Below are 27,956 nucleotides of genomic sequence, written 5' to 3'. Positions count from 1 at the left end.
GATAGCTTAGGAATAAAAAATTTAAATCAACTGCATACCATCCAGAATCGCAGGGAGCATTAGAAAGGGGCATCAGACATGAAAGACAATGTTAAGGGCGTATTGTCAAGATTATCCAGAGGATTGGGATAAAGGAATCCCATTCATATTGTTTGCAATTAGGGATGCACCTAATGAGTCTACCAAATTTAGTCCTTTTGAACTAATTTTTGGTCATGTGGTAAGAGGACCACTTAAATTGATTAAGGAAAAATTGGTGGGTGAGAAATCGGAAATTACACTATTGGATAACGTGTCAACTTTTAGGGAACAATTAAATAGAGTAGGTGAATTTGCTAGACAACATTTGAAAGGTGCACAAAATGTGATGAAACGGGTAGTGGACAAGAAATCCAAAGTTCGTAGTTTTGCCAGTGGGGATAAAGTTTTAGTGTTGTTACCAGTGGTAGGTGAACCTTTAAAAGCTAGGTTTTGTGGACCGTATCAGATTGAAAGGAAATTAAGTGAGGTGAATTATGTGGTAAAAACACCAGATAGAAGAAAAACTCACCGAGTGTGTCATGTGAATATGCTTAAAAGGTACTTTGAAAGGGAAGGAAAGAAAAAGGAGGTTTTAATGATTATAACTCAAAGTGACGAATCAAATCCAGATGACTGTGAATTTGACATACCACAAATTAAATTGGAAAATGAGGATGTCCTTAAAAATTGGGATGAATTGTTAAGTTACCTTCCAGAGGAAAAACGAACTGACCTGAAAGTTATTGATATCACATGGGCAAGTTTGTAGAGACTTATTCCTTTAAAATTGGCACAGGTTAACAAAGAGATTGAGAGTATGCTTACAAATGGCATAATTGAAGTGGGTTGCAGCCAATGGAGCTCACCCATAATGATGGTACCTAAACCAGACGGTACCCAACGGTTGTGTGTGGACTATAGAAAGGTGAATGCAGTTACAAGAACGGACTCTTATCCTATCCCACGTTTAAAGGATTGCATTGCGAAAGTGGGACAATCTGCTTTTATTTGCAACTTCCAGACATGGAAAGAACATTTAAAACATCGTATGGAGTTCTTTGATCAAATTCATGAGGCGGGTTCGGTGATGAACCGAGCCGAAAGTGAATTTGGAGAAGCCCAAATCACTTTCCTTGCGGAGTTTCCGATACCCTCAAGACGAAGGGAAATAATGCGATTTCTTAGCATGAATGAATTTGATCGAACCTTTGTGCACAAGATTTGTAGCATGATTACTCCACTGATGGACATGCTAAAGAAACGTCAAAAATTTCAATGGACAGCGGACTTTCAAGAGGCATTTGACTGCCTGAAAGCTATGGTAACCAATGTTCCTGTATTGGAGAATTGCAAGGGACTCTGTGGTCAGATTGAACTAAATTGTCTGATTCTAAAGAGAAATGCCAAGGAGTAGAGGAATGGATGGATCGTGCAGAGACTTTGTTCAAAGAGACTGTCAATCGAGAAGGATTTTGGTTGGAGGAAGAATAACAAAAAGAAATGGACTATATTATTATACCTGTTTGCATGTGTTGTTTTTTTTTAAAATCGTAAAGGTATATTTACTGTGTACATTTCTTAGTGGATGGTGCAAAAATGAAAAATGAAACCATCTTGAAGTTGATGTTTTTTTTTTCTGGGGGGAGGTGTCATGTGAGAGTACCTTTAAGAAATGGATGTTTAAGCAATGTACCTTTATGAAAACAGTGATGTCAGAGAGTGGGTGAAGCCAAGCTCAGTTCAGCCATTTTGAGGTTTCAGTTTTGCTGAGAGCAGCTGAAAAGTGCCTGGCTGGTTTTGCTGAGAGCAGTTTAAAAGTGCCTGGCTGTTTTGCTGTGAGCTGCTTAAAAGGAGAAAGCCAGTTTGAAAAAGCAGCTTGTGTGTTCTGTGTGTTTCCAGAGAGCTGCAGGAAGAAAAGCAAGGTGCTGGAGCTGAAGTCAACCAAGCTGATATATCTCTGCCATCAAACAGAAAATATATATATTCTTTAACCTGATGCGTTTCTGATTAAAGGTGTTAAGTCTCATGGATGTTGAAAGGGATAACTGAAGGATTATTTAATGTTGTAATATTTTCAGGGTTATCTTTGAAGTAAGGGGTGTTAAGGGATCCAATGTTTATTTAAAAGGTTAAGTTGAGTTCATAGAATAAACATTGTTGTGTTAAAAACCACATGTCCATAATTGTAATATCACACCTGGGGAACAAGCCGCGTGCTTTAAAAGTAACAATCCATTAAAGGGGGAGGTTGGTTGAACTCCATGATACATTTTGGGGTTCTGAGAACACCGACCCCATAACAGTTGCAAAACTTGCCACAGCAAATTAAAAAGTTGGGACTTCCGGTAGAGCTCTGTAGGGGTAAGACATGCACGGGGCAGCTCCCGCTAAAGGACTAAACTTTCAGGGTTTTTTTTTGTTGTTTTGTTTGTTTAGTCCCGGGGGTATTTTTATTCTTGTTTTGTTATGTAAAAAAAAAGAAAAAACCTACGCAGTGCTCCCCCGAAGGTACGAACAGGAGGGAAAAAGCCGCAAGGGACCAGACCAACGGTAAGCTGACGCCCATGGGAGAAATAAGTGTCCGAGAGGAGCCGGAGAATATTTTTTAAAAGGTGCGGGAGGAACCAGAGCCGGAGGCTCAGGAGCGGCCGAGGAGAGTCGGGTTCCCGAACATAACTAGTGCCTATGAGCGCGAGCCTGCCCAACCAAGCCCCCCCCCCCCCCCCAGCAGAACGAGGAGCGGCGGGCCGGACCACAAAACCAGAGACTCAAGCGCTCGGGAGCGGAGCCAATGGGGCCAACGCGCAGGAGCGAGAATGAGGGGCCCCCCTCCCCCTGCAACGGGTCGGCAGCGACCATGTGGTGAGCGGCGAGACAAAGAGGGACCAGGAAACGTCTCTCCCAAACCCTCCTGACCCAGTGAGAAGGAAGGGGGAACAAAGAGAGAAGGGGGGAAAAAATAAAAGTAAATAAATAAATAAATAAAGAGACAAGGAGAGAGAGAAAGAAAGGAAGGGAGGAAGATAGCCAACCACAACCCCCCCCCCCCCCACCCACCAACAAAAAAAAAGGGAAACCCGAAGCCCGACACAGACCCAGCGAGAGCAGAAGAGCGGGGGAAGTGAGAGCAACCCCAGGGTAAGGAACAGCAGCAGGGAAAGAGAGACAGACAGATGGCTGGAGGAAAGAAAAACACCAAAGCGAAGGGACAGCGAGACGCAAGCAGCAGCAGTAGCGAGGGTAAGGCTCATGAGCACTGGATGGGCAGGCAGGTGGCCCCACAAGACGAGACGGAGGTCCAGGCGAGCCTGAAAGGGAACACGATGGCGGAGCAAGCAGCAGAGCTTGAGCAGGGCGCAGCGACCAGCATAAAGGAGGCGCTCTGGTCGGACCTCCAAGCAACGACAAAGGAAACAACGCACAAAATGCAGCAGACCATCGAAGGCCTGGAAAGGGAAGTGAAGACGCAGAAAAAACAATTCTGGAGTTGGAGAGGGCCGCCTCCGTCCAGAGCAATAGGGTGATAACCCTAGAAGCCGAGGCCAAAAGGTTGGTAACGACCCAGGAGAGCCTAAGAGGGAAAGTGGAGGACCAGGAAAATAGGTCCAGACGGCAGAACATTAAAATCCCTGCCAGAGGGGATAGAGGGCAGAGACCCAACAGGCTACATCACCTAAATGATGGGCAAGCTAGTGGGAAAGGAGGTATTCCCAAACCCACCAGAAATAGACAGGGCGCACAGGTCGCTCTGACCCAAGCCCAAAACCGGGACCAGCCCAGAGCAATTATTGCGAAGCTGCACCGGTTCCAAGACAGGGAGAGAATCCTAAAGTGGGGCCGGCAAACAAAACAGAGCATGTGGGAAGGGAAGACCATAAGGGTGTATCAGGACATTGGGGCGGACCTGGCCACAAAAAGGGCTGCATTCAACAAGGCGAAATCAGCACTGCACAAAAGCAAGGTAAAATTTGGGATGTTATTCCTGGCGAAACTCTGGGTAACATTTGAGGGGAAAAGAGCTGTATTTTAACACCCCAGCGGCGGCTGATGAGTTCGTTAGAGCGAACAAGCTGGGGGAGGAGCACACGCAACCGCAATGAAAGACATGGAGATGGAAAAGGAAGAGAAAACCAGATCAAATAGCGGAGGACAGACCGCAAATAAGGACAATGGACTCATGAACTGTGCACATGTGTGTTATGCTTTGCGCGAGACTGTGCTGTCTCGTTTCAGAGCTTGTCTCCTCTCTCAATGCAATGGGGGGGGGAGTGGAGCGAGGGAAATGAGGGTGAGGAAAGCAAACAGGAGGGCGAGACAAGGGCCAGTAGGAGAAAGGTTAAACAGGGCCAGAACTGGGCGAATACTGGGAGGAGGAACACCGTACTAGCGAGGGGGGCTAGCACGGGAGGGCAGGAAGGAAGGAGGGCCGCGGCGCCCCTCTCAAGGGAGGTGGAGCGCCTGGCACAAGGAGGGGAGGGGGGGCAGAAGGGGGGGAGAGAACGCAGGAGGGGGACAAAGGGACAGGGACTAGGGGGAGGAGAGCAGTCTGGGGGAGAACGCAGAACAAAAAAGAAGCAAAGAGAAGGGTGTGATAGTGAAGCAGTACAGACATAGGCCTCGGCGGGCATGGAGCAGGGCAAGGAACCAAGAGGGCGCCTCAAACAGCCACTCGAGAGGGCATCAGGGCGGAGGGAGACCCGGAGCGCAGGGGTGCACCCGTGTGGTGTACACACAGCTGGTGGCCACATTGGGTACCCCCTGGGCAAAGGGAAGCCCCTGAGCTCTGGGGCCCGACCCCATGGTGAGAGTGATGACCCTGGCAATTTTGGACGGCCCCCTAGCAAAGGGAAACCCCGGAGTGCAGGGGCGCGTCCACTAGGTACGTATAGGTGATCCCACAGGACCAGGGGCTCAGAAACCCCCCACAGGATTGTTACCTGGAATGTAAGGGGACTCAACGGCCTAGTGAAAAGATCCAGACTGTTCGCCCACCTAAGAAGCATAAAAGCAGACATAATCTACCTACAAGAGACGCACCTGAAGGAGAAGGACCGACTGCTGGTAAGGAAGGGCTGGGTGGGACAGATGTACCACTTATGCTACGGGACAAGGGCTCGGGGGGGGTAGTAATATTAATTAGCAAAAGGCCGAGGTTTATGGGAACCAAGACAGTTACGGACCCAGGGGGAAGGTACGTCATGGTCAGCAGTGTCCTGGAAGGGGCACCTGTCGCACTGGTAAATCTATACGCTCCCAACTGGGATGTCTCAGAATTCATAAAGAAGGCCATGGCGGAAATCCCCGACCTTGACACACACCGACTGATTATGGGGGCGACTTTAACTGCATGCTGGACCCACTGACTGACCGATCAAACCCCAGAACGGGGAAAGCGTCTGGCATGGCTAGGGAGCTAGGAGCCTTCATGGAACAGATGGGGGCGGTGGACCCATGGAGGTTCCTGCACCCGGGAGAAAAGGAGTTCTCGTTCTTTTCACAGGTGCACAAGGTATACACCCATATCGACTTCTTTGCAGCGGGGAAATCGGTGCGTCCTGGGATCACGGGAACAGACTACACCGCGATCGTTATCTCCGACCATGCTCAACATTATATGGATGTGAGGTTGGAGATAGGCCTGGCCCAGCGCCCACATGGAGGCTGGACACGGACCTCCTGGCCGTCAAGGCTTTCTGCCAAAAAATATCGCAGGCCATAGGCGATTACGTTAGTAACAACCAAAACGGGGAGGTCTCACCCTCCACTTAAGGCCGTGATCAGAGGAGAGATCATAGCCGACAAGGCAGGTAGAGATAGGGAAGAGAGAGTGGCCAGGCAACAGCTAGTGGACTCCATTCTGGAAGTCGATAGAAAGTACTCCGAGGCCCCAACCGTAGAACTGCTGGCGGAGAGGAAAAAGCTGCAAATGGACGTTAACCTGCTATCCACTAGGAAAGCAGTGTACCAACTCCGCCAGACACGGGGGACTTTCTCCGAACACGGAGACAAGGCGGGCCGCCTATTGGCTCCCTAGCTGAGAAAGCAGGCAGCCACGAGGGAGAGGAGACAGAGGGCACAGGGTCTCACTCAATGCAGATGACCTGCTCCTCTATGTCTCGAAGCCACAGGAGGAACTGAATGCAATTCTGCAAATACTGAAAGAGTTTGGAACCTTCTCGGGTTACTAACTTAACCTGGGCAAAAGTGAGACATTCCCAGTGAACCCAAAAGGGGGAGGGACGGAGCTAAAGGGGCTCCCATTCAAAATGGCCCAGAACAGATTCCGCTACCTGGGGATCCAGATAGCCAGAGACTGGACATAGATCCACAAGTGGAACCTGATCGTGGGCAGCACGGTAGCATTGTGGATAGCACAATTGCTTCACAGCTCCAGGGTCCCAGGTTCGATTCCGGCTTGGGTCACTGTCTGTGCGGAGTCTGCACATCCCCCCCGTGTGTGCGTGGGTTTCCTCCCAGTGCTCCGGTTTCCTCCCACAGTCCAAAGATGTGCAGGTTAGGTGGATTGGATATGATAAATTGCCCTTAGTGTCCAAAATTGCCCTTAGTGTTGGGTGGGGTTACTGGGTTATGGTGATAGGGTGGAGGTGTTGACCTTGGGTAGGATGCTCTTTCCAAGAGCCGGTGCAGACTCGATGGGCCGAATGGCCTCCTTCTGCACTGTAAATTCTATGATAATCTATGACCAGCCTGGTGGAGTAGTAAGAAAAGACCATCAATGGTGGAGCTCACTTCCACTCTCCCTGGCGGGAAGAGTGCAGACGATCAAGATGAACGTACTGCCAAGGTTCCTCTTCCTGTTTAGATCCATCCCGATTTTCATCCCCAACGCCTTTTTCCAAAACATAGACAGGCTAATCATGGTGTTTGTGTGGGGGGGTGCAAGAACCCGAGAATTCCCAAACCGACACTGCAAAGAGGGAAAGTCAGAGGGGGCCAGGCTCTACCGAACCTGCAATACTACCACTGGGCAGCAACAGCAGAAAAAGTAAGGGGATGGGTACAAGAACCCGACACAGATTGGGTACAAATGGAGGAGGCATCCTGTAAAGGAACAACTCTCCGGGCCCTAGCCACAGCAGCACTCCCATCCTCCTCAACAAGGTACACGAGCCCAGCTGAGAACGTGGACCCAGTTGAGACAGCACTTCGGGATAACCAACATATCCCTTAAGGCCCCCATCTGCGGCAATCACAGATTCCCCAGAGCCATGCTAGGTACCACCTTCAAAAGATGGAGGTGGGACGGGGGCACACTGACGGTCGGGGACTTCTACGTAGGGCGCAGACTGGTGACACTGGACGAACTGACGAGGAAGTGGAAACTAGCAAGAGGACAGGAATTGAGACACTTCCAAATAAAGCACTTCCTCCACAAAGAGACAGTAGGGTACCCCGGGGCCCTAGAAAGCACACTACTAGAGGACCGGATAGGCACAAGCAGCGAGAAGGGGGGGCTATGTGGGAAAATATACGGACAGCTACTGGACAGAGCTCGAACACCACTGGACGGGACACGACAAAAATGGGAGGACGAACTGGGGACAGAGGTAGGATGGGGACTCTGGAGCGAAGCACTGAGCAGGGTGAGCTCCACCTCCTCCTGCGCAAGGCTACACCTAATGCAGCTCAAAGTGGTGCACATAGCATACCTGACCTGAACCCGAATGAGCAGGTTCTTCCTGGAGGTGGAGGACAAATGTGAATGGTGCCAGAGGGGCCCGGCCAACCACACCCACATGTTCTGGGCCTGCCCCAAGCTTGCTGGGTTCTGGACAGCCTTCTCCGAGGCAATGTCCAAAGTTGTGGGGGTGAGGGTGAAGCCATGCCCAATAGAGGCAATCTTCGGGGTATCAGAGCAGCCAGAGCTACACATGGGGAAGGGGGCCAACGCCCTTGCTTTTGCTTCCCTACTCGCACGCCGGAGAATCCTGCTCGGCTGGTGATTGGCAGCACCACCCAAAGCTGCAGACTGGTTCGCTGACCTCTCGGCATTTCTCCACCTGGAGAAGATTAAGTACGCCATCCGTCGGCCTGTTCCAAAACCTGTTCAAGACCAGCAATGAGAAGTAAGCCAGTGAAAATAAAAAAGAAGAACCAAAGGACTGCGCAACCCGGGGTGGGGCGGGGGGGGGGGAGGCTGGGGGGGAGAGAAAAATGGGGAAACCACAAGAGAAGAGGAAGGGTGCTGAAACCAATGGAGGGGGGGGGGGGCGGGGAGGAGGAACGGGGGGATATCATAGACCGATCCAGAGGGCAGCAAACTGTACCTACAGTTAGTCAAATGAAGGACAAAACAAACCTCCCTGTAAAATAAAGCAAATTAGCACGGGCAAGAAAAATGTAATGTATATAAGTAACAACTGTTTATAAATATGAGAACAGCCAATAAAAAGATTTTCAAAAAAACAAAGTCTGGAACATTTTCTGCAGATTCTAAAAATAAGTCCATATAATGCTGAGACCTGTTCACAGCTGCTGAAGCAACTCCAAGTGAATAACTTGCCTTTCTGAATATGCAAACAACAATATTCATACTGTGCTCTCAAATGCAAACAAAAACTATTTTGACTAACATTTCAATATTTGCAGTAGCAGTGCTTCAAGGGAAAGACCCCTGCAAAAAAAAAGACTACCACAACTATTATTGCTATAGCATTCCTCATGTGCTCAGAATTATTTCAGAGCTACTTACAGACACTGAGCAGGAAGAAAGGTGGAAAAGAAGACGGAGTGATAAGGTCAAAAGCAAGGTCAAAGTGAGCAATCTTTAGGAGGGTGTTGAAAGCAGTGGGGAAAGCAGTTGTAAAAGATGGAGCTGCAGTGACTGAAGGAGCGACTGTTAATAGTGGAGCACAGGGAATGGGGCACAGTGTGGTGGAAGAGGAGTGTGGCCTGTACAGACATTATTTAGGTTGATCACTGATGGATTTTAAATGAGGATGACCATATCATTGAGGTTGGAAAAGCTCAGTTGGTTAAATTTGTGGCCAGAAAAGCCAAAGGTAGATTTACTTATGTTAACTGTAGAATTTCTGGTGGGTTTAAAGCCCATCATAGAGGTGTAAATTCCATTCCTCACCACAGTGATAATGAATTGAATTTAATACCCAGCTTGTCGCGATGGGAAACATAATGATCAGGCCTACCAAATCACAGGAGAGGACATACATCAGTTTGCCGATAGCAGGAAAGTGTCCCACGATTAAGTCAGAGTTGGGTAAGGGGCCGCTGTGGGCAACTCACCCGTTCATGGTGAGATGTCAATTAGGCTCATTAACGAGCTACTTGATCCCAATTATGCCTGCACCCACCAGAATGTAGTGGGGCTCAGGGATTAAATGGGTGTTGCATGGCTCTTCCGCAGGTTGTCCAGGGTTTGTGTATTTCAGAAGTCTACTGGGAGGGGATGAGCATGCATTGTCAGGGCACTGTGTGCGAAATTGAGGGACCTGCCATTGGAAATTTGTGGGTGGGTAGGGCAATTGGAAACCAATCCCGATCCTTGCCTCCAACCACCTTGAAACCTCTCTCTCCCGCTACCCCTTCCCCATGACCCTCATCCCACCCTCACTCAGCTGTATTCACAGATCCAACTATGACCCTGGGTGGAGTTCTTACAGCACTACCAGCAAGACCCACTTCTCCCAGTAACTTCACAGGCAATAGAGGATTGTCAGTCAGTCTGAGGTTAACAGCTCTTGGGGGGTGGGGGTTCAGGTTTCCACCTCTAGGGTCCAAAAACAGCAGGAATGTCCAACGATGGCCAGGACAGGCACTTAATTTTGTTAAATGTCCCCTTCCCCCTGGCACGGGTCTCCCACCAGTTCCCCAACCAGTGGATGTGATCCCCATTACCTATATTAAAACTATCCCATTGTGCATGCAAAGTACAAATATGGCTGGAATGCAATTAAAAGAATGGAAATCTATATAGCACTTGTCACAATTTCAACCCATCCCAAAGCACTTTGCAGCCAATGAATCATACTCACTGCTGTAAAATAGAGTAACGAGGCAGCTAATTTGCCACAAGGTCCCACAAACTATCAGTTAGATTAACAAGTAATCCATTTTATCAAAATAAAAGAAAAATACTGCAAATTCTGGAGATCTGAAATAAAAACAGAAAGTGCTAGAAAAACTCAGCATGTCTGGCAGCAGCAGGTTGGAAAGAGAAAAAGTGATAATGTTTTGGTGGACTGAAAATGTTAAAACTGTTTTTCGTGATGGTTGAGACCTAAATGCTAGTTAGAACTTTAGGAAAGGTTCTGGCGAAGCAAGTCAGTAATATTGGGCGAAATTCTCCCCCAACGGCGCGATGTCCGCCGACTGGCGCCAAAAACAGCGCCAATCAGACGGGCATCGCGCCGGCCCAAAGGTGCGGAATGCTCCGCATCTATGGGGGCCGAGCCCCAACATTGAGGGGCTAGGCCGACGCCGGAGGGATTTCCGCCCCGCCAGCTGGCGGAAATGGCGTTTGTTGCCCCGCCAGCTGGCGGAAATGGTGTGCATGCGCGGGAGCGTCAGCGGCCGCCGACAGTTTCCCGCGCATGCGCAGTGGGGAGTGTCTCTTCCGCCTCCGCCATGGTGGAGGCCGTGGCGGAGGCGGAAGGGAAAGAGTGCCCCCACGGCACAGGCCCGCCCGCGGATCGGTGGGCCCCGATCGCGGGCCAGGCCACCATGGGGGCACCCCCCGGGGTCAGATCGCCCCGCGCCTCCCCCAGGACCCCGGAGCCTGCCCACGCCGCCTGGTCCTGCCGGTAAATACCAGCTTTGATTTACGCCGGCGGGACAGGCAATTTCTGGGCGGGACTTCGGCCCATCCGGGCCGGAGAATTGAGCGGGGGGTCCCGCCAACCGGCGCGGCCCGATTCCCGCCCCCGCCCAATCTCCGGTACCGGAGACTTCGGCAGGGGCGGGGGCGGGATTCACGGCGGCCAACGGCCATTCTCTGACCCGGCGGGGGGTCGGAGAATGACGCCCATTGATGAGACTAAAAGAAAAGAAAATATAAAAACTGAAGGCCTAAAAAACTGAACAAATCTAGTAAATGCGCCTGCGTGTTAATTAAAAGGTTACACCCAAATTTCCTAGATTTTCTTACCCTGGTTCACCAAAATCCTCTATCACTCATTGATCTAGCTGCACTACACAAATTTCCATTGCTTACTGAAACAAAAGCAAGACAATAAGACATCTGAGCAGAAATAGGTCATTCGGCCTATGGAGACTGCTCCGCCATTTAATGAGATCATGACTGATCTAATATGACATTCCTCAACTCTACTTTCCCGCCTTATTCCCATAACCTTTGATTCCCATATTGATTAAAAATCAGTCTATCTCAGGTTTAAACGTACCTAACAACCCAGCCTCTACAGCTCTCTGCAGTAAAGAATTGTACAGATTAACTACCCTCTGAGAGAAGATATTCTTTCGCATCGTTATCTTAAATGGCCGACCCCTTACTCTGAGGTTATGCCCTTTGTTCCTAGACTCTCTTACATTCTCCTACAAGGAAAAGCTATCTCTCAACATCTATCCTGTCAAACCCCCTGAGAATCCTATGGGCGCAATTTCCCCACCACGTTGCGCCTGACCCATTGTGCCGGGAGCATCATGGGAGAGGTCCAAAATGGGCTATGCGCCGGGCACAAAACCCTCACTGGCCATGATGCAGCTGATTATATTTAAATTAGCCTAATAAATATGCGCAACCTGTCCAGGAGTCACTGGTCGCACCGATGAGGCCTCACCCGGACGCTGATTAGTACTGGTCTCCAGAAGCAGAGACCAGGCGTGATGGCCAGTCCGGGCGCCTTGAAGGACACTGGAGTCCACCAGGGTGTTCGGGGCAGGTAAATGCTCGCCTGGCACCCAGGCACCTTGGCAGTTGACACTGCCAAAATGTCAGGTGCACTACCCAAATCCCAGCATGGTAGTGCCGATGTGCCCAGGTACCAGGTTGGCACTATCAAGGGTCAGGGCCTGAGGTAGGACATGCCCACGAAAGGGAGGGTTATGAAGGAAGGGTGGGTGAGGGGGGTTATGGAGGTGGGGAGGTGCGGGTGACATATTGACACTGCCATGGTGCCAAGCTGGCATTTTTTGTGTGCTGGGCCAGGGGTGCCATGTGCGGCTGTTGCGGAGTTGCGGGGGAGCTGAGGACCCTGCCCCAGTGTGTTGAGGCATGGGGGGTTCAGGGAACGCGCTGGGGACCCATTTTAAAATGGTGTCCCGATCTCTCGCTATACTGAGATGTTCCGGCGAGCAGGGCTCCTCAGTGTAGAAAATGGGGCTATGTGAGGCAGTGCGTTCCCCACTGAGGCCTCTTATTTAATGTGAGTGGCGTTGTATAGTCATGTGTTTCTTGCAGCACTGAGAAACACAGCGTTATCTGACACAACTCAGGTTACAGCGGGGAAGGCGCGGAAGAGGCCTCACTTAGTCCCATTTCCTGCACTGAGGAGCCCCGCTCGTCGAAACTCCTCAGTGCAAGGAGAGCACTCGACATGATCCCCGGACCCCCTTAAAGCCCCAACTCACTGTAAGGTGGTCCCCACCAACCCTGCCGCAAAGGGCACTCCCCTGCCCGATCACCGCTGTGCATTAAATGCCAACTTGCCACCTTGGCAGTGTCAGCCTGGCACCTGGCATTGCCAAGCTACCCAGGTGACACTGCCAGGGTGCTAGGCTGGCAGTGCCAAAGTACCCAGGTGGCACCAGTAGCATCAGGGTACCACCATTTCAAGAGAGCATGCACTTGAGGGCCTCCAATCCCCTGGGAGACCCGCACGAGTGCCATTCCATCTGGTCCCCTTTTGCAGAGACCAGTACTGAACAGCGTTTGGGCAAGGTCTCCAAGACGAAGGGGATAGGTCCCAATGCCTTGGTATGTCAGGGGACTACATATTAGAGCTGGTTTCGCTCAGTGGGCTAGACAGCTGGTTTGTGATGCAGAATAAGGCCAGCAGCGCGGGTTCAATTCCCATACCAGCTGAGAATTCTGAATCCTCCCTCTGTGTACCCGAACAGGCACTGAAATGTGGCGACTAGGGGCTTTTCACAGTAACTTCATACTTGTGACAATAAAAGGTTATTATTATTAGAGTGAGACTAGCTGTCCCGCTCTAATATGTAAATTTGCAAAAAGGTGATGCTGCCTACAATCGCTGGGCTTCAAGTCATGATGTCTTGCGAAATTCCGTGAGATCTCGCGAGGCGTGGCAAGCTGGGTAGATCCCGGGAGCGGGGACTCCCATCATTTACCGGCCAAGGTGCATCGTGGCTCGTTTCTTTTTGGCGCAGCGTGGCTGGTAAATTGCGTCCATAACTTCTTTTTTGGAAGTGGGGTGGGTGAGGGGGCATTGGGTGATGCAAGTTCTAGGATTAACTATGTAATTAAGTTATTTCCATAAAATATGAGAATTCTTTCATGAACATACCATTTTCATAAGAACATAGAACATAGAACATAGAAAATACAGCACAGAACAGGCCCTTCGGCCCACGATGTTGTGCCGAACCTTTGTCCTAGATTAATCATAGATTATCATTGAATTTACAGTGCAGAAGGAGGCCATTCGGCCCTTTGAGTCTGCACCAGCTCTTGGAAAGAGCACCCTACCCAAACTCAACACCTCCACCCAACACCAAGGGCAATTTGGACATTAAGGGCAATTTATCATTGGCCAATTCACCTAACCCGCACATCTTTGGACTGTGGGAGGAAACCGGAGCACCCGGAGGAAACCCACGCAGACACGGGGAGGACGTGCAGACTCCGCACAGACAATGACCCAAGCTGGAATCGAACCTGGGACCATGGATCTGTGAAGCAATTGTGCTATCCACAATGCTACCGTGCTGCCCTTAAGAACAAATAAATCTCCACTATATCATTTTCCCGTAATCCATGTACCTATCCAACAGCTGCTTGAAGGTCCCTAATGTTTCCGACTCAACTACTTCCACAGGCAGTGCATTCCATGCCCCCACTACTCTCTGGGTAAAGAACCTACCTCTGATATCCCTCCTATATCTTCCACCTTTCACCTTAAATTTATGTCCCCTTGTAATGGTGTGTTCCACCTGGGGAAAAAGTCTCTGACTGTCTACTCTATCTATTCCCCTGATCATCTTATAAACCTCTATCAAGTCGCCCCTCATCCTTCTCCGCTCTAATGAGAAAAGGCCTAGCACCCTCAACCTTTCCTCGTAAGACCTACTCTCCATTCCAGGCAACATCCTGGTAAATCTTCTTTGCACCTTTTCCAGAGCTTCCACATCCTTCCTAAAATGAGGTGACCAGAACTGTACACAGTACTCCAAATGTGGCCTTACCAAGGTTTTGTACAGCTGCATCATTACCTCATGGCTCTTAAATTCAATCCCTCTGTTAATGAACGCGAGCACACCATAGGCCTTCTTCACAGCTCTATCCACTTGAGTGGCAACTTTCAAAGATGTATGAACATAGACCCCAAGGTCTCTCTGCTCCTCCACAATGCCAAGAACTCTACCGTTAACCCTGTATTCCGCATTCATATTTGTCCTTCCAAAATGGACAACCTCACACTTTTCAGGGTTAAACTCCATCTGCCACTTCTCAGCCCAGCTCTGCATCCTATCTATGTCTCTTTGCAGCCGACAACAGCCCTCCTTACTATCCACAACTCCACCAATCTTCGTATCGTCTGCAAATTTACTGACCCACCCTTCAACTCCCTCATCCAAGTCATTAATGAAAATCACAAACAGCAGAGGACCCAGAACTGATCCCTGCGGTACACCACTGGTAACTGGGATCCAGGCTGAATATTTGCCATCCACCACCACTCTCTGACTTCTATCGGTTAGCCAGTTCGTTATCCAACTGGCCAAATTTCCCACTATCCCATGCCTCCTTACTTTGTGCAGATGCCTACCATGAGGAACTTTATCAAATGCCTTACTAAAATCCATGTACACTACATCCACTGCTTTACCTTCATCCACATGCTTGGTCACCTCCTCAAAGAATTCAATAAGATTTGTAAGGCAAGACCTACCCCTCACAAATCCGTGCTGACTATCCCTAATCAAGCAGTGTCTTTCCAGATGCTCAGAAATCCTATCCTTCAGTACCCTTTCCATTACTTTGCCTACCACCGAAGTAAGACTAACTGGCCTGTAATTCCCAGGGTTATCCCTAGTTCCTTTTTTGAACAGGGGCACGACATTCGCCACTCTCCAATCCCCTGGTACCACCCCTGTTGACAGTGAGGACAAAAAGATCATTGCCAACGGCTCTGCAATTTCATCTCTTGCTTCCCATAGAATCCTTGGATATATCCCGTCAGGCCCGGGGGACTTGTCTATCCTCAAGTTTTTCAAAATGCCCAACACATCTTCCTTCCTAACAAGTATTTCCTCGAGCTTACCAATCTGTTCCACACTGTCCTCTCCAACAATATCGCCCCTCTCATTTGTAAATACAGAAGAAAAGTACTCATTCAAGACCTCTCCTATCTCTTCAGACTCAATACACAATCTCCCGCTACCGTCCTTGATCGGACCTACCCTCGCTCTAGTCATTCTCATATTTCTCACATATGTGTAAAAGGCCTTGGGGTTTTCCTTGATCCTACCCGCCAAAGATTGTTCATGCCCTCTCTTAGCTCTCCTAATCCCTTTCTTCAGTTCCCTCCTGGCTATCTTGTATCCCTCCAATGCCCTGTCTGAACCTTGTTTCCTCAGCCTTACATAAGTCACCTTTTTCCTCTTAACAAGACATTCAACCTCTCTTGTCAACCATGGTTCCCTCACTCGACCATCTCGTCCCTGCCTGACAGGGACATACATATCAAGGACACGTAGCACCTGTTCCTTGAACAAGTTCCACATTTCACTTGTGTCCTTCCCTGCCAGCCTATGTTCCCAACTTATGCACTTCAATTCTTGTCTGACAACATCGTATTTACCCTTCCCCCAATTGTAAACCTTGCCCTGTTGCACGTACCTATCCCTCTCCATTACTAAAGTGTAAGTCACAGAATTGTGGTCACTATCTCCAAAATGCTCCCCCACTAACAAATCTATCACTTGCCCTGGTTCATTACCCAGTACTAAATCCAATATTGCCCCTCCTCTGGTTGGACAATCTACATACTGTGTTAGAAAAGCTTCCTGGACACACTGCACAAACACCACCCCATCCAAACTATTTGATCTAAAGAGTTTCCACTCAATATTTGGGAAGTTAAAGTCGCCCATGACTACTACCCTATGACTTCTGCACCTTTCCAAAATCTGTTTCCCAATCTGTTCCTCCACATCTCTGCTACTATTGGGGGGCCTACAGAAAACTCCTAACAAGGTGACTGCTCCTTTCCTATTTCTGACTTCAACCCATACTACCTCAATAGGGTGATACTCCTCAAACTGCCTTTCTGCAGCTGTTATACTATCTCTAATTAATAATGCCACCCCCCCACCTCTTTTACCACCCTCCCTAATCTTATTGAAACATCTATAACCAGGGACCTCCAACAACCATTTCTGCCCCTCTTCTATCCAAGTTTCCGTGATGGCCACCACATCGTAGTCCCAAGTACCGATCCATGCCTTAAGTTCACCCACCTTATTCCTGATGCTTCTTGCGTTGAAGTATACACACTTCAACCCATCTCCGTGCCTGCAAATACTCTCCTTTGTCAGTGTTCCCTTCCCCACTGCCTCATTACAAGCTTTGGCGTCCCGAATATCGGCTACCTTAGTTGCTGGACTACAAATCCGGTTCCCATTCCCCTGCCAAATTAGATTAAACCCTCCCGAAGAGTACTAGCAAACCTCCCTCCCAGGATATTGGTGCCCCTCTGGTTCAGGTGCAACCCATCCTGCTTGTACAGGTCCCACCTTCCCCAGAATGCGCTCCAATTATCCAAATACCTGAAGCCCTCCCTCCTACACCATTCCTGCAGCCACGTGTTCAACTGCACTCTCTCCCTATTCCTAGCCTCGCTATCATGTGGCACCGGCAACAAACCAGAGATGACAACTCTGTCTGTCCTGGCTTTCAACTTCCAGCCTAACTCCCTAAACTTGTTTATTACCTCCACACCCTTTTCCTACCTATGTCGTTGGTACCAATGTGCACCACGACTTCTGGCTGCTCCCCCTCCCCCTTAAGGATCCTGAAGACACGATCCGAGACATCCCTGGCCCTGGCACCCGGGAGGCAACATACCTTCCGGGAGTCTCGCTCGCGACCACAGAATCTCCTATCTATTCCCCTAACCATTGAATCTCCTACAACTATTGCTTTTCTATTCTCCCCCCTTCCCTTCTGAGCCCCAGAGCCAGACTCAGTGCCAGAGACCTGGCCGCTAGGGCCTTCCCCCGGTAGGTCATCCCCCCCAACAGCATCCAAAACGGTATACTTGTTTTGAAGGGGAACGGCCACGAGGGATCCCTGCACTGTCTGCCTGTTTGTTTTTTTCCCCCTGACTGTAACCCAGCTATTCTTGTCCTGTACCTTGGGTGTGGTTACCTCCCTGTAACTCTTCTCAATCACCCCCTCTGCCTCCCGGATGATCCGAAGTTCATCCAGCTTCAGCTCCAGTTCCCTAACACGGTCTTTGAGGAGCTGAAGTTGGGTGCACTTCCCGCAGGTATAGTCAGTGGGGACACCGGTGGTATCCCTCACCACCCACATCCTACAGGAGGAGCATGTAACTGGCCTAGCCTCCATCCCCTCTTACCTTACAGAATATAGCTGCTGTGTGGACTAACTAGATCTCCGCCCTCCGACTCTGCTCCCAGTCAGCTACACTTCCTGTAAACTCCTGGCTCTCTTTGCGGAAATGTCGGAAACAAAATGAAAGGAGCACCTTACTCCCTCCTCACCTAACTCCCTCGGTCACCAAACTCTCACTATCGCACTCAAAAAGCACCAAATTCAGCACTCCCTCGGTCACCAAACTCTCACTATCGCACTCAAAAAGCACCAAATTCAGCACTCCCTCGGTCACCAAACTCTCACTATCGCACTCAAAAAGCACCAAATTCAGCACTCAGTGCAAACTACATAACTATCATGTAAAATGCCAGAGACTGTCAGCCATTTTGTCATGTGTGTACCTTGTAGGTATTCTTTTCCTTGAGCTTATTAATCTTCTCCATTTGTGCCAGGTAACCATCTGAATTGCATCGTGTTATTGTCAGTGCTCTCTTTTCATTTGGCTGAGTTTGGTCCAGTTCAGAGTCGCTCTCTGCCATGAGGCCAATAGGTGGCAGCACCAAGTGGGAGCTAGGGTGTGTGTAAGCCAGACGCGGTGTGCCCTCATAAATGTGCTCCATTTGCTGAATGAGGCGTGTGCTAGGAGACTGAATCAAATACTGCTGATAAGAGGGCAGAAAAGGGAGAGTGGAGAACCTAGATGAAAAAGAAAGGTGCTTAAATTACTTTTGTTGCATTGACAATTATTTTCCTGTAATATCATTTTTAAGCAGAAATACATTCTAATCACTCTGATTAAGAAAGATAGAAAAAATAGGAACAGGAGGAGGCCACTCGGCCCTTCAAGCCCACTCCGCCATTCATTATGATCATGGCTGATCATCCGACTCAATAGCTTAATCCTACTTTCCACCATATCCTTTGATCCCCTTCACCCTAAGTATTCTCCCCATGTCTGCGTGATTTTCCTCCGGGTGCTCCAGTTTCCTTCCACAGTCCAAAGATGAGCAGGTTAGATGGGTTGGTCATGATAAATTGCCACTTAGTGTCCAGGTATATGCCGGTTAGGTTACAGGGTTGCAGAGATACGGCAGGGTGGATCGGTGCAGACTTGGTGGGCCAAATGTAAGGATTAAAAGGGTGGCACAGTGGTTAGCACTGCTGACTCACAGCGCCAGGGACCTGGGTTCGATTCTGGCCTTGGGTGACTGTCTCTAAGGAGTTTGCATGTTCTCCCCCTGTCTGCGTGGGTTTCCTCCCAGTCTAAAGACATGCATGTTAGGTGGATTGGCTATGCAAAATTTCCCCTTAGTGTCCAAAAAGGTTGGTAAGGTTATGGAGATAGGGTGGGGGCATGGGCCTGGGTGGGGTGCTCTTTCAGAGGGTAGGTTCAGACTTGATGGGCTGAATGGCCTCCTTCTGCACTGTAGGATTCTATGATTAGATCAGTGGATATGGTTCTAGCTGCAATCAATGAGGTTGAAAAACACAACTTCAAAATTATACATGGCAACATAATACCTATGGGTAAGAATTGCAAGTGCATATGCAGACTCACTTTTAAAATCTTTTTGAAATCACCAATTTTCAATCACACTAAATGAAGCTGAGCCCCGGTAGATGTTGTGGGGTCGTGTCTGCAGCAGGAGCTAATTACTGCGATATTAACTTGGAGATGGCATTTATTAATACTGACTAACACTAATTTTAAAGTCAAAATGCATATATTTGGTTCACAATGGTTTATTGGTCAGACATTGAAGCAAAATGAGATTTCTCACAATCAACCATGTTTAAAATGACAACTTATGGGCATCAATATGAATTTATAGTCAGAGGGATGATCTTTTTCACCACTACGATATCAACATTGGAGAAAGTGAATAAAACATCTTCAAAATTGTTTGAAAACGAAATATCTTCTGGATTCCGAACCTGACAACATACTTTCAACGGTGCTCTTATGCGCAGAGACATGTCTCCGAGCACTTTGCCACACAACGGATCACAAAAGGACATTACAACAGGAGAATGGGAATGGGTCAGGGAGTGGCAAAAAAGGGCGCTACAAATAACCAATTCATGTTGATGCCACATTATTCCTTGCTTTGCAGTTAGTCTTTGATAGTTAGTGATAATAATTTACTAGTAATAATAACAATAATAATCTTTATTAGTGTCACAAGTCGGCTTACATTCATTGCAGTGTTAATGAGTGTCTTTAAGACAGAGATAGATAGGATCTTGATTAATAAGGGGATTAGGGGTTATGGGGAGAAGGCAGGAGAATGGGGATGAAAAAAATATCAGCCATGATTGAATGGCGGAGCAGACTCGATGGGCCGAGTAGCCTAATTCTGCTCCTATGTCTTATTATTAAGTTACTGTGAAAATACCCTAGTCGCCACACTCCGGCGGATGTTCGGGTACACTGAGAGGGAATCCAGAATGTCCAATTCACCTAACAAGCATGTCTTTCGGGACTTGTGGGAGGAAACCAGAAAACCTGGAGGAAATCCACGCAGACACAGGGAGAACGTGCAGACTCTGCACAGACAGTGACCGAAGCCGGGAATTGAACCCGGGTTCCTGGTGCTGACAATATTCAGATATTCAGACAATGTACTAGTCATTTCTTTTTATTGATTCAAGGTTAATAGAGCCACTGGGATTCTATTTGGTAGAACTTTGATCAGTTTATTCCATGTAGAAAGGAAAAGGATCTGGAGTGAGAGATTGTAAAAATACAACGTTAACAACATGAATGGCAGACAAAAGTTAAAAAATGCAACTTTTACAGCACCCCACTGGGAAGTATCAAAATAGTTATTGCCAGCAGTAAATTAAACATTTTTGTGTTTCAATAACTCAGAACAATTATCACAGAACACATAAAATGTATTTCTATACAAAGTAATATGAACACAAATCACACAATGACATAGATGCTGACACATTTGTTAAACGTTGATTTTTGCTGATTTTTAATCTATGAAAAAGCAGGGAATTAATGTTTGTGATAGTAGATTTAGATGAAAAAAGATGGAGGAGGCGCAAATACTTGAAGCCAATTAGATGTAACCTTGATAACGAGTTAAGCATCATTGCTTTTGTTGAATTTTTATTTTAATTGATTGTTTTAATTTTAAACTCGGGAAAAGATACTGGGCGGGATTCTCAGCCCAGTGAAGGGAAATCACGCGTGAGGTGAAAATCGTGGCCGGCGTCAAGCGTCCGATGGAATTCCATACTCCGTCAATGCAGTCTACTTCGCACATGCAGTAAAGACCGTTGGAATATCATTAACAGGCCTGATCGGTATTCTCCGGGGCCTCCGCGATGCTCCACCTTCGCCTCGAGGAATTACCAACGACATGCTTCACTTGTGGGTTTAAAAGTCGGGAAACAGGCGCCATGGCTGCTGAGGGAAAGAGGAGGTAGGACATGTTCCCAGAGACGCGACGGTGGGCTGCCGGACCTGCCGCTGAGGAGGGGGGGGGAGGGGCGACATAGGGGGCACGGGCTGCAGTGCAGGCTGGGACCACTGTGTAGCCCGTTGGGCCTGGTTGGGCAAGGAGGTACGCACCATGCTAATATCTCTATCTTTGACCCCCTGCAGACAATGGACTTTGGAAATCACCAGGAATGGTGGCCTTCATACTAGCCACCGCAGCCCTCGGGGATGCACTGAGGCTGTACGTGTAGGAGCTGGTCGGGGAGGATCTGCAGCGGCAGAGCCTGCCCCAATGGAACAGGACGCAACCGGTGAGGATGGAAAGCAACCGCCCAACAGGCTGAGGAGGAGGTGGGAAAGAGGCACCGCATCAGGCCTTATGTGTATCAGCAGCACCCTTCACTCGGTGACCTGCCAGACTGACAGTGCAACATATTTGCGGATTGGATTGGATTGGATTGGATTTGTTTATTGTCACGTGTACCGAGGTACAGTGAAAAGTATTTTTCTGCGAGCAGCTCAACAGATCATTAAGTACATGAGAAGAAAAGGGAATAAAAGAAAATACGTAATAGGGCAACACAACATATACAATGTAACTACATAAGCACTGGCATCGGATGAAGCATACAGGGTGCAGTGTTAATGAGATCAGTCCATAAGAGGGTCATTTAGGAGTCTGGTAACAGTGGGGAAGAAGCTGTTTTTGAGTCTGTTCGTGCGTGTTCTCAGACTTCTGTATCTCCTGCCTGATGGAAGAAGTTGGAAGAGTAAGTAAGCCGGGTGGGAGGGATCTTTGATTATACTGCCCACTTTCCCCAGGCAGCGGGAGGTGTAGATGGAGTCAATGGATGGGAGGCAGGTTCGTGTGATGGACTGGGTGGTGTTCACGACTCTCTGAAGTTTCTTGCGGTCCTGGGCCGAGCAGTTGCCATACCAGGCTGTGATGCAGCCTGATAGGATGCTTTCTATGGTGCATCTGTAAAAGTTGGTAAGAGTCAATGCGGACATGCCGAATTTCCTTAGTTTCCTGAGGAAGTATAGGCGCTGTTGTGCTTTCTTGGTGGTAGCGTCGACGTGGGTGGACCAGGACTGACTTTTGGAGATGTGCACCCCTAGAAATTTGAAACTGCTAACCATCTCCACCTCGGCCCCGTTGATGCTGACAGGGGTGTGTACAGTACTTTGCTTCCTGAAGTCAATTACCAGCTCTTTAGTTTTGCTGGCATTGAGGGAGAGATTGTTGTCGCTACACCACTCCAATAGGTTCTCTATCTCCCTCCTGTATTCGGACTCATCGTTATTTGAGATCCGGCCCACTATGGTCGTATCGTCAGCAAACTTGTAGATGGAGTTGGAACCAAGTTTTGCCACGCAGTCGTGTGTGTACAGGGAGTAGAGTAGGGGGCTAAGTAAGCAGCCTTGCGGGGCGCCGGTGTTGAGGACTATTGTGGAGGAGAATCATGGAGCACCCGGAACCACGGGGGTATGGATGGGAATCACGGTGTTATGGAGGAGGACACCCGCTCCCGGTGGCCATCAAGGTCGCCCTGAACGTTTACACCACGGGGTCCTTCCAGGCGCTGAGTGGGGACCTATCCGTGATCTCGCAGACCTCCGTGTACAGGTAAATCTGGACCTATATGTCCGGCTGGCACAATATATCAGCTTTAATGTGGACCGAGCTCACCAGAATGCCTGTGCAGCAGGGTTCGCCGGGGGAGTCTACCACACTGTAGGGGCCTGCTGCATTCTCCACAACATCACGCAGCAGAGGGCGATGTGCTGCAAGAGGATGATGAACAACAGACCTCGCCCAACGAGGAGGATGCGGAGGGGGGGCCAGGATACGCAGGCACAGGAGGCCACACAACATATGCGTCAGGACCAGCGTGCACGGTTCTCTCTAATTGCCTCCAGGTTCACAGACTTGGGGCCTGGCAGACGGCACCCCCCACCCCCCCACCCCCCCGGTTGACCACCCCTCCCATGGCCACCCGTCCTACATCACTCCCCCCCCCCCCCCCGCGATTCCTACCTGCTTCACTACAGGGTGCGAGCCCTGGGTTGACAGTAACAGCAGGTCTGGTCCATGTGATGGAGGATGATAACAACCCGCTCTGTGATGAGCTCTGGGGTTCCGCATCGTTTGGCAACGGCTGACTCATGCCCATGGTAGCTCTTTCCACCCTCCACCTGGGTGATCCCTGTATGTGTGCTGGCCATTCCCTCACATGGTCCTTTGGGCTGGCGGAGGTGGTATGGTTTGCAGGGGGAGGGGTTGGGCGAGAGGATGGTGGAGAGGCGAAATACCGGGCGATGTGTGGGGTCTGACCTGGAGGCAGTGGCCCATGACCGCCTCCAACATCTGCCCATCTCACCCCACCCAAGTTCCTCCTCTGCAGCCAGCCCAGCCCATACCATCCCATCCCTCACACCCTTCTGAATGAGACAGGTTGTAATTTTTGTGCACATGTGTTTATTTCGCAAATAACATGTGAACATCACCAGAAAGGTTTGTGCCCTAGCCCCTAACGCACTAATGTGCTGCACCAGTGCCAACTTAGCTCTATCTTTCTGGCCTTACTCTAAGGCTACGTCCAAGTGGATCCCCAGGTGGTACATTATGAAATGATGAAAATGAAAATCGCTTATTGTCACGAGTAGGCTTCAATTAAGTTACTGTGAAAAGCCCCTAGTCGCCACATTCCGGCGCCTGTTCGGGGAGGCTGGTACGGGAATTGAACCATGCTGCTGGCCTGCCTTGGTCTGCTTTAAAAGCCAGCGATTTAGCCCAGTGAGCTAAACCAGCCCCTGGTGGAAATGGCCTGCAGAGAATCCTGCCCTGTGACAGGGGTCCCCTTAGGCAGCCATCCTCTGGAGCGACCGAGCTTAGGTGGGCCTGGCAGTTGCTTGGGTGTCTCAATGGACGTGGTGCCACCCTGTTCTTCCCACTGCCATCGGATGCGCCAAGGTCAGGAGGATGGAAATCCGAGTCGCTGTGATGTTCCGGTGCCTCTCCTGCAAGAGTCACCGGCACGGGCCCCATCACCTCCTCCTCTCTCGGAGTGTCTGATGGCTCCCTGGCCACTCCGTTGGACGGAGGTGTGACCGGATTGAACTCCTGGGGCACCCCCGCCACCTGGCACAGCCAGTCCTGGAGCCCCCTCTCATCTCGACCAATGTCTCCATGCTCGTGGCCATGGGCACAAGGATTGGGCCACCTCTCACTGGGACTTTGCCACATTACTCAGTGACTGTGCCACTTCCCTCCGGGTCTGGCTTAGCTCACCAAGTGTCTGGGCAATGCCGTGATGCCCTCAGCCATAACCCAATGTGACTGGGCCAAGCTCTGGAGCAACGCTGCAATGTCCAGGTGGCCCTGGTACATAGCTGCCTGTGACAGGGCAGCCCTGTCCTGTGCCTCAGCCACTGCCCTACAAAGTGCCCCAGGCCTTGAACATCCTAACCCGTGGCCAATACCTTCACCCCCAAGGCCTCCACTGTGGATGCCACCCGTGCGGTGTTAGCCTGGGTGCATGCATTGTCGGCAACTGCTTCCTGCCCCTGGAGGCGATTGGACTCCAACTGCACCTGGAGACGCTGGATGCTTGCTGACAGCCTCTCGTGTCGACCTGGCTCTGAGTCTGCATCTCCATTATCAATGAGACCCCCCTTTCCAAAAGCCTGAGACCTGCCTTGACGGCAGCTAGTCCCTGGGGTTGGGCTGCCTTCCGACCGTCCGCCCCCTCGGGGGTTCCTACCTTCATCAACTGTACTGTAGCACGTGTGTGTTGCGCACCAGATAATGCTCCAGGAGCCTCTTCACTAACATGCTCAACCAAGGTGAGTATCTCAGGGATGGTGAAGTGTGTTGGTGACAATTGTGACGGGAATTCAGTGTTATCCCCGGACGGGTGCTCCGGTGTGTCTTGGGCTGGCGTTTGGGGGCTGGGTCATTATCCGTTGCCTCGTCATCGCTGGAATCTGCTTGGGGTTGGGGTCAGGTGCAGGGTAACCAGAAGGACCCGCCCCGTCGCCAGGTGACCCTGCAAGGTGCCAGACAGGACGCAAGATTGGATCGCAAGTTGGGGTGGTGTGGGTGTCGGATGGTGAGGGAGTGCTGTGAAGGTGATGTGGGGGTGGTGAGGGGCTAGTGTGTGGGTGGTGTTGGGTGGGTGGGGTAGGGGTCGTGCCATGCATCCCACGGGAAACCGCAACGTAGCGGGGTCTCACTTGGCCGCCCGATGCCGATCTCCGCCTCTCTCCGGACCCATCGACCAGGTGCAGTACCGCTGTTCCGCAACGGTGTGGGGCGGTAGGTCCAGCGGTCCATCTTCGGTCTCTCTTTCACTCCACCTTGTCCTGGGGGATGGGATGGGGGGGGGGGGCGGAGAGTGTGGTGAATGTATTATACCAATAATCCACCATTGTATCTGTGCTATGCTGTTGCCCTTGTATTTGTATCTGTGCTATGCTGTTGCTCTTGTCGGCTCCACCTATGGGCCATTGTATGGCATTATCCACAAGGGAACATGTTAGGGCCTGTATGGGCTCCGCCCATGGCTCCTCCCCTTGAAGGGAGGTACAAAGAGCAGTCGACCTGTAGGCGGTTCTCAGTGTTAGATCAGTTGCAGGCAAGCACTGTTCTAGTTGATAAAGGCCACAGTTTATTTCTACTCTTGTCTCGAGTGAATTGATGGTCGCATCAATTTAATCAACTACAACGTAACAATGGAATCGGCCCTCAAACCTGACCGACTGGAGCTTGGTCCGCAGGCCGCGGAGGCGGAAGAAATTTTTTCGCACTGGCTCCGCTGTTTCAAGGCCTATCTCGCCGCCTCCTCTGTGCCTTCCGTTACCGATGAACAGAAGCTGAGCCTCCTCCACGCACGGGTGAGCCATCAAATCTGTTCAACTCGCGGAGGCCTCCTCCTACGCAGATGCCCTCACGATGCTCGAACGCATCTATGTAAGGCCCGTGAACGAGGTATACGCATGACACATCCTCACCACTCGCTGCCAGCGTCCCGGGGAATCGCTAGACGATTACCTACGCGACCTCAAAGTCCTCACATGCAGCTGCAACGACCAGGCCATTACGGCCACTCAACATATGGACCTCGCCGTCCGAGACGTCTACGTGGCGGGAGTCCTGTCCAACTACGTGAGACAGCGCCGACTCGAAAAAGGGGCCCAAGACCTGATCAGACAGTAAAATTAGCCTCCTCTCTGGAAGTAGCATTCCAAAGCCTTAACGTGTTCCCGTCTGACCACGCGACCCCCTCGTGGACCCCCGACGAAAGACTACCCCAGGCCTGTGCCGCGTGGCTGCCCGCCCACCATGGGGGCTACCCTGCTATTTCTGCGGCCAGTCCCAACACCCCCGGCAGCACTGCCTGGCCCGTAACGCAAACTGCAGCAGCTGCGGAAGAAAAGGACTTTTCGCCAAAGTTTGCCTGACCAGGTCCAAGAACTCTAAACCGCAGGCCCGACCCTCAGACTCACAGGCCCGCAGACCCCGCAGTGTGGCAGCGAGTCTGCCGACTAAGCCCCCTGTAGGCACGTCATCAGCCTCGTGCTATCCGTAGGGGCAGCCATTTTCCAGCCCACACAGCACGTGCGACTCACGGGGGCCGCCATCTTGGACATCCTCCCCCACACGGCCGGTCACATGCGATCCATGGCTCCTCCCCTTGAAGGGAGGGAAAAGAGCAGTCGACCTGTAGGCGGTTCCCAGTGTTAGATCAGTCGCAGGCAGGCACTGTTCTAGTTGATTAAAGCCACAGTTTATTTCTACTCATGTCTCGAGTGAATTGATGGTCGCATCAGGGAGACAGAAAGCTCACAGTGTTAGGCTGTTGGACATGGGCAGCACAGCGGGTGGGTAGCTCGTGACCTTTGTAAGCAGGACACTCGGTCATGGCGGTCAGTACGGGTGCTGGCAGGTGGTGCAGGGTGGGGTTTCAGTCCTGCAAGAGTCACCGGCACGGGCCCCATCACCTCCTCTTCTCTCGGAGTGTCTGATGGCTCGGTGATCACTCCGTTGGACAGAGGTGTGACCAGATTGAACCCCTGGGGCACCCCCGCCACCTGGCACTGCCAGTCCTGGAGCCCCCTCTCATCTCGACCAAGGTCTCCATGCTCGTGGCCATGGAGCACAAGGACTGAGCCACCTCCCTCTGGGACTTTGCCACATTACTCAGTGACTGTGCCACTTCACTCCAGGACTGGCTTAGCTCACCAAGTGTCCGGGCAATGCTGCGATGCCCTCAGCCATAACCCGTTGTGGGGGAGGTTACGGGTTATTGGTGTTTGGGGTTGGTGCCAGGGGCACAGTGTTGCCTACTCAGCCAGGTCAACCTGAGGTGGTCGTGCAGTTTCTTTCTACACTGCTGTCCAGTTCTGGTGGTGGGGCCCAAGGCCCTTACGGCCTCTGCCACCTGCACCCAGGCCCAGTGTACGGAGGTAGCTTGCAGCCTCCTTCCCACCATGGGGAAGAGGATGGCCCGTCTCTCCTCCACAGTGTCCAGCAGCGTCTCAAGCCCAGCGTCCGCTAACTGGACTGCCGCTCTCCATGCTGCCATCTTGTTGGCTCACGTGAGTGTGTGGGGAGTGGAGTGTTACTATGCGGCTGCAGTTTGTCAGCCTCTCGAGTGGCAATCCTGGCCCTGGCAAATTGGACACCGTATTTCATCCGAATTGATCGAGTTCCACGTGGCGCCGATGCTAGCCCATTAA

At 50.5% G+C, this 27,956-nt stretch overlaps 1 protein-coding gene across 1 annotated transcript in view; it reads right to left on the bottom strand.

Annotated features, from left to right (window-relative positions):
* Nucleotides 1–27,956, bottom strand: part of LOC140398750 (uncharacterized) — a 116,296-nt gene that overhangs the window by 13,017 nt on the left and 75,323 nt on the right. Inside the window, exon 6 of the mRNA XM_072487757.1 lies at nt 18,163–18,457. Within this exon, the coding sequence (XP_072343858.1) occupies nt 18,163–18,457 (295 nt within the window). The remainder of the gene's footprint in view (nt 1–18,162; nt 18,458–27,956) is intronic.

This window comes from Scyliorhinus torazame, chromosome 21 (assembly GCF_047496885.1).
Source record: "Scyliorhinus torazame isolate Kashiwa2021f chromosome 21, sScyTor2.1, whole genome shotgun sequence".
NCBI classification, from domain to species: Eukaryota; Metazoa; Chordata; class Chondrichthyes; order Carcharhiniformes; family Scyliorhinidae; genus Scyliorhinus; species Scyliorhinus torazame.
Note: the sequence above shows the minus strand (reverse complement) of the source record. Positions and strands in the feature narration are given on the sequence as shown.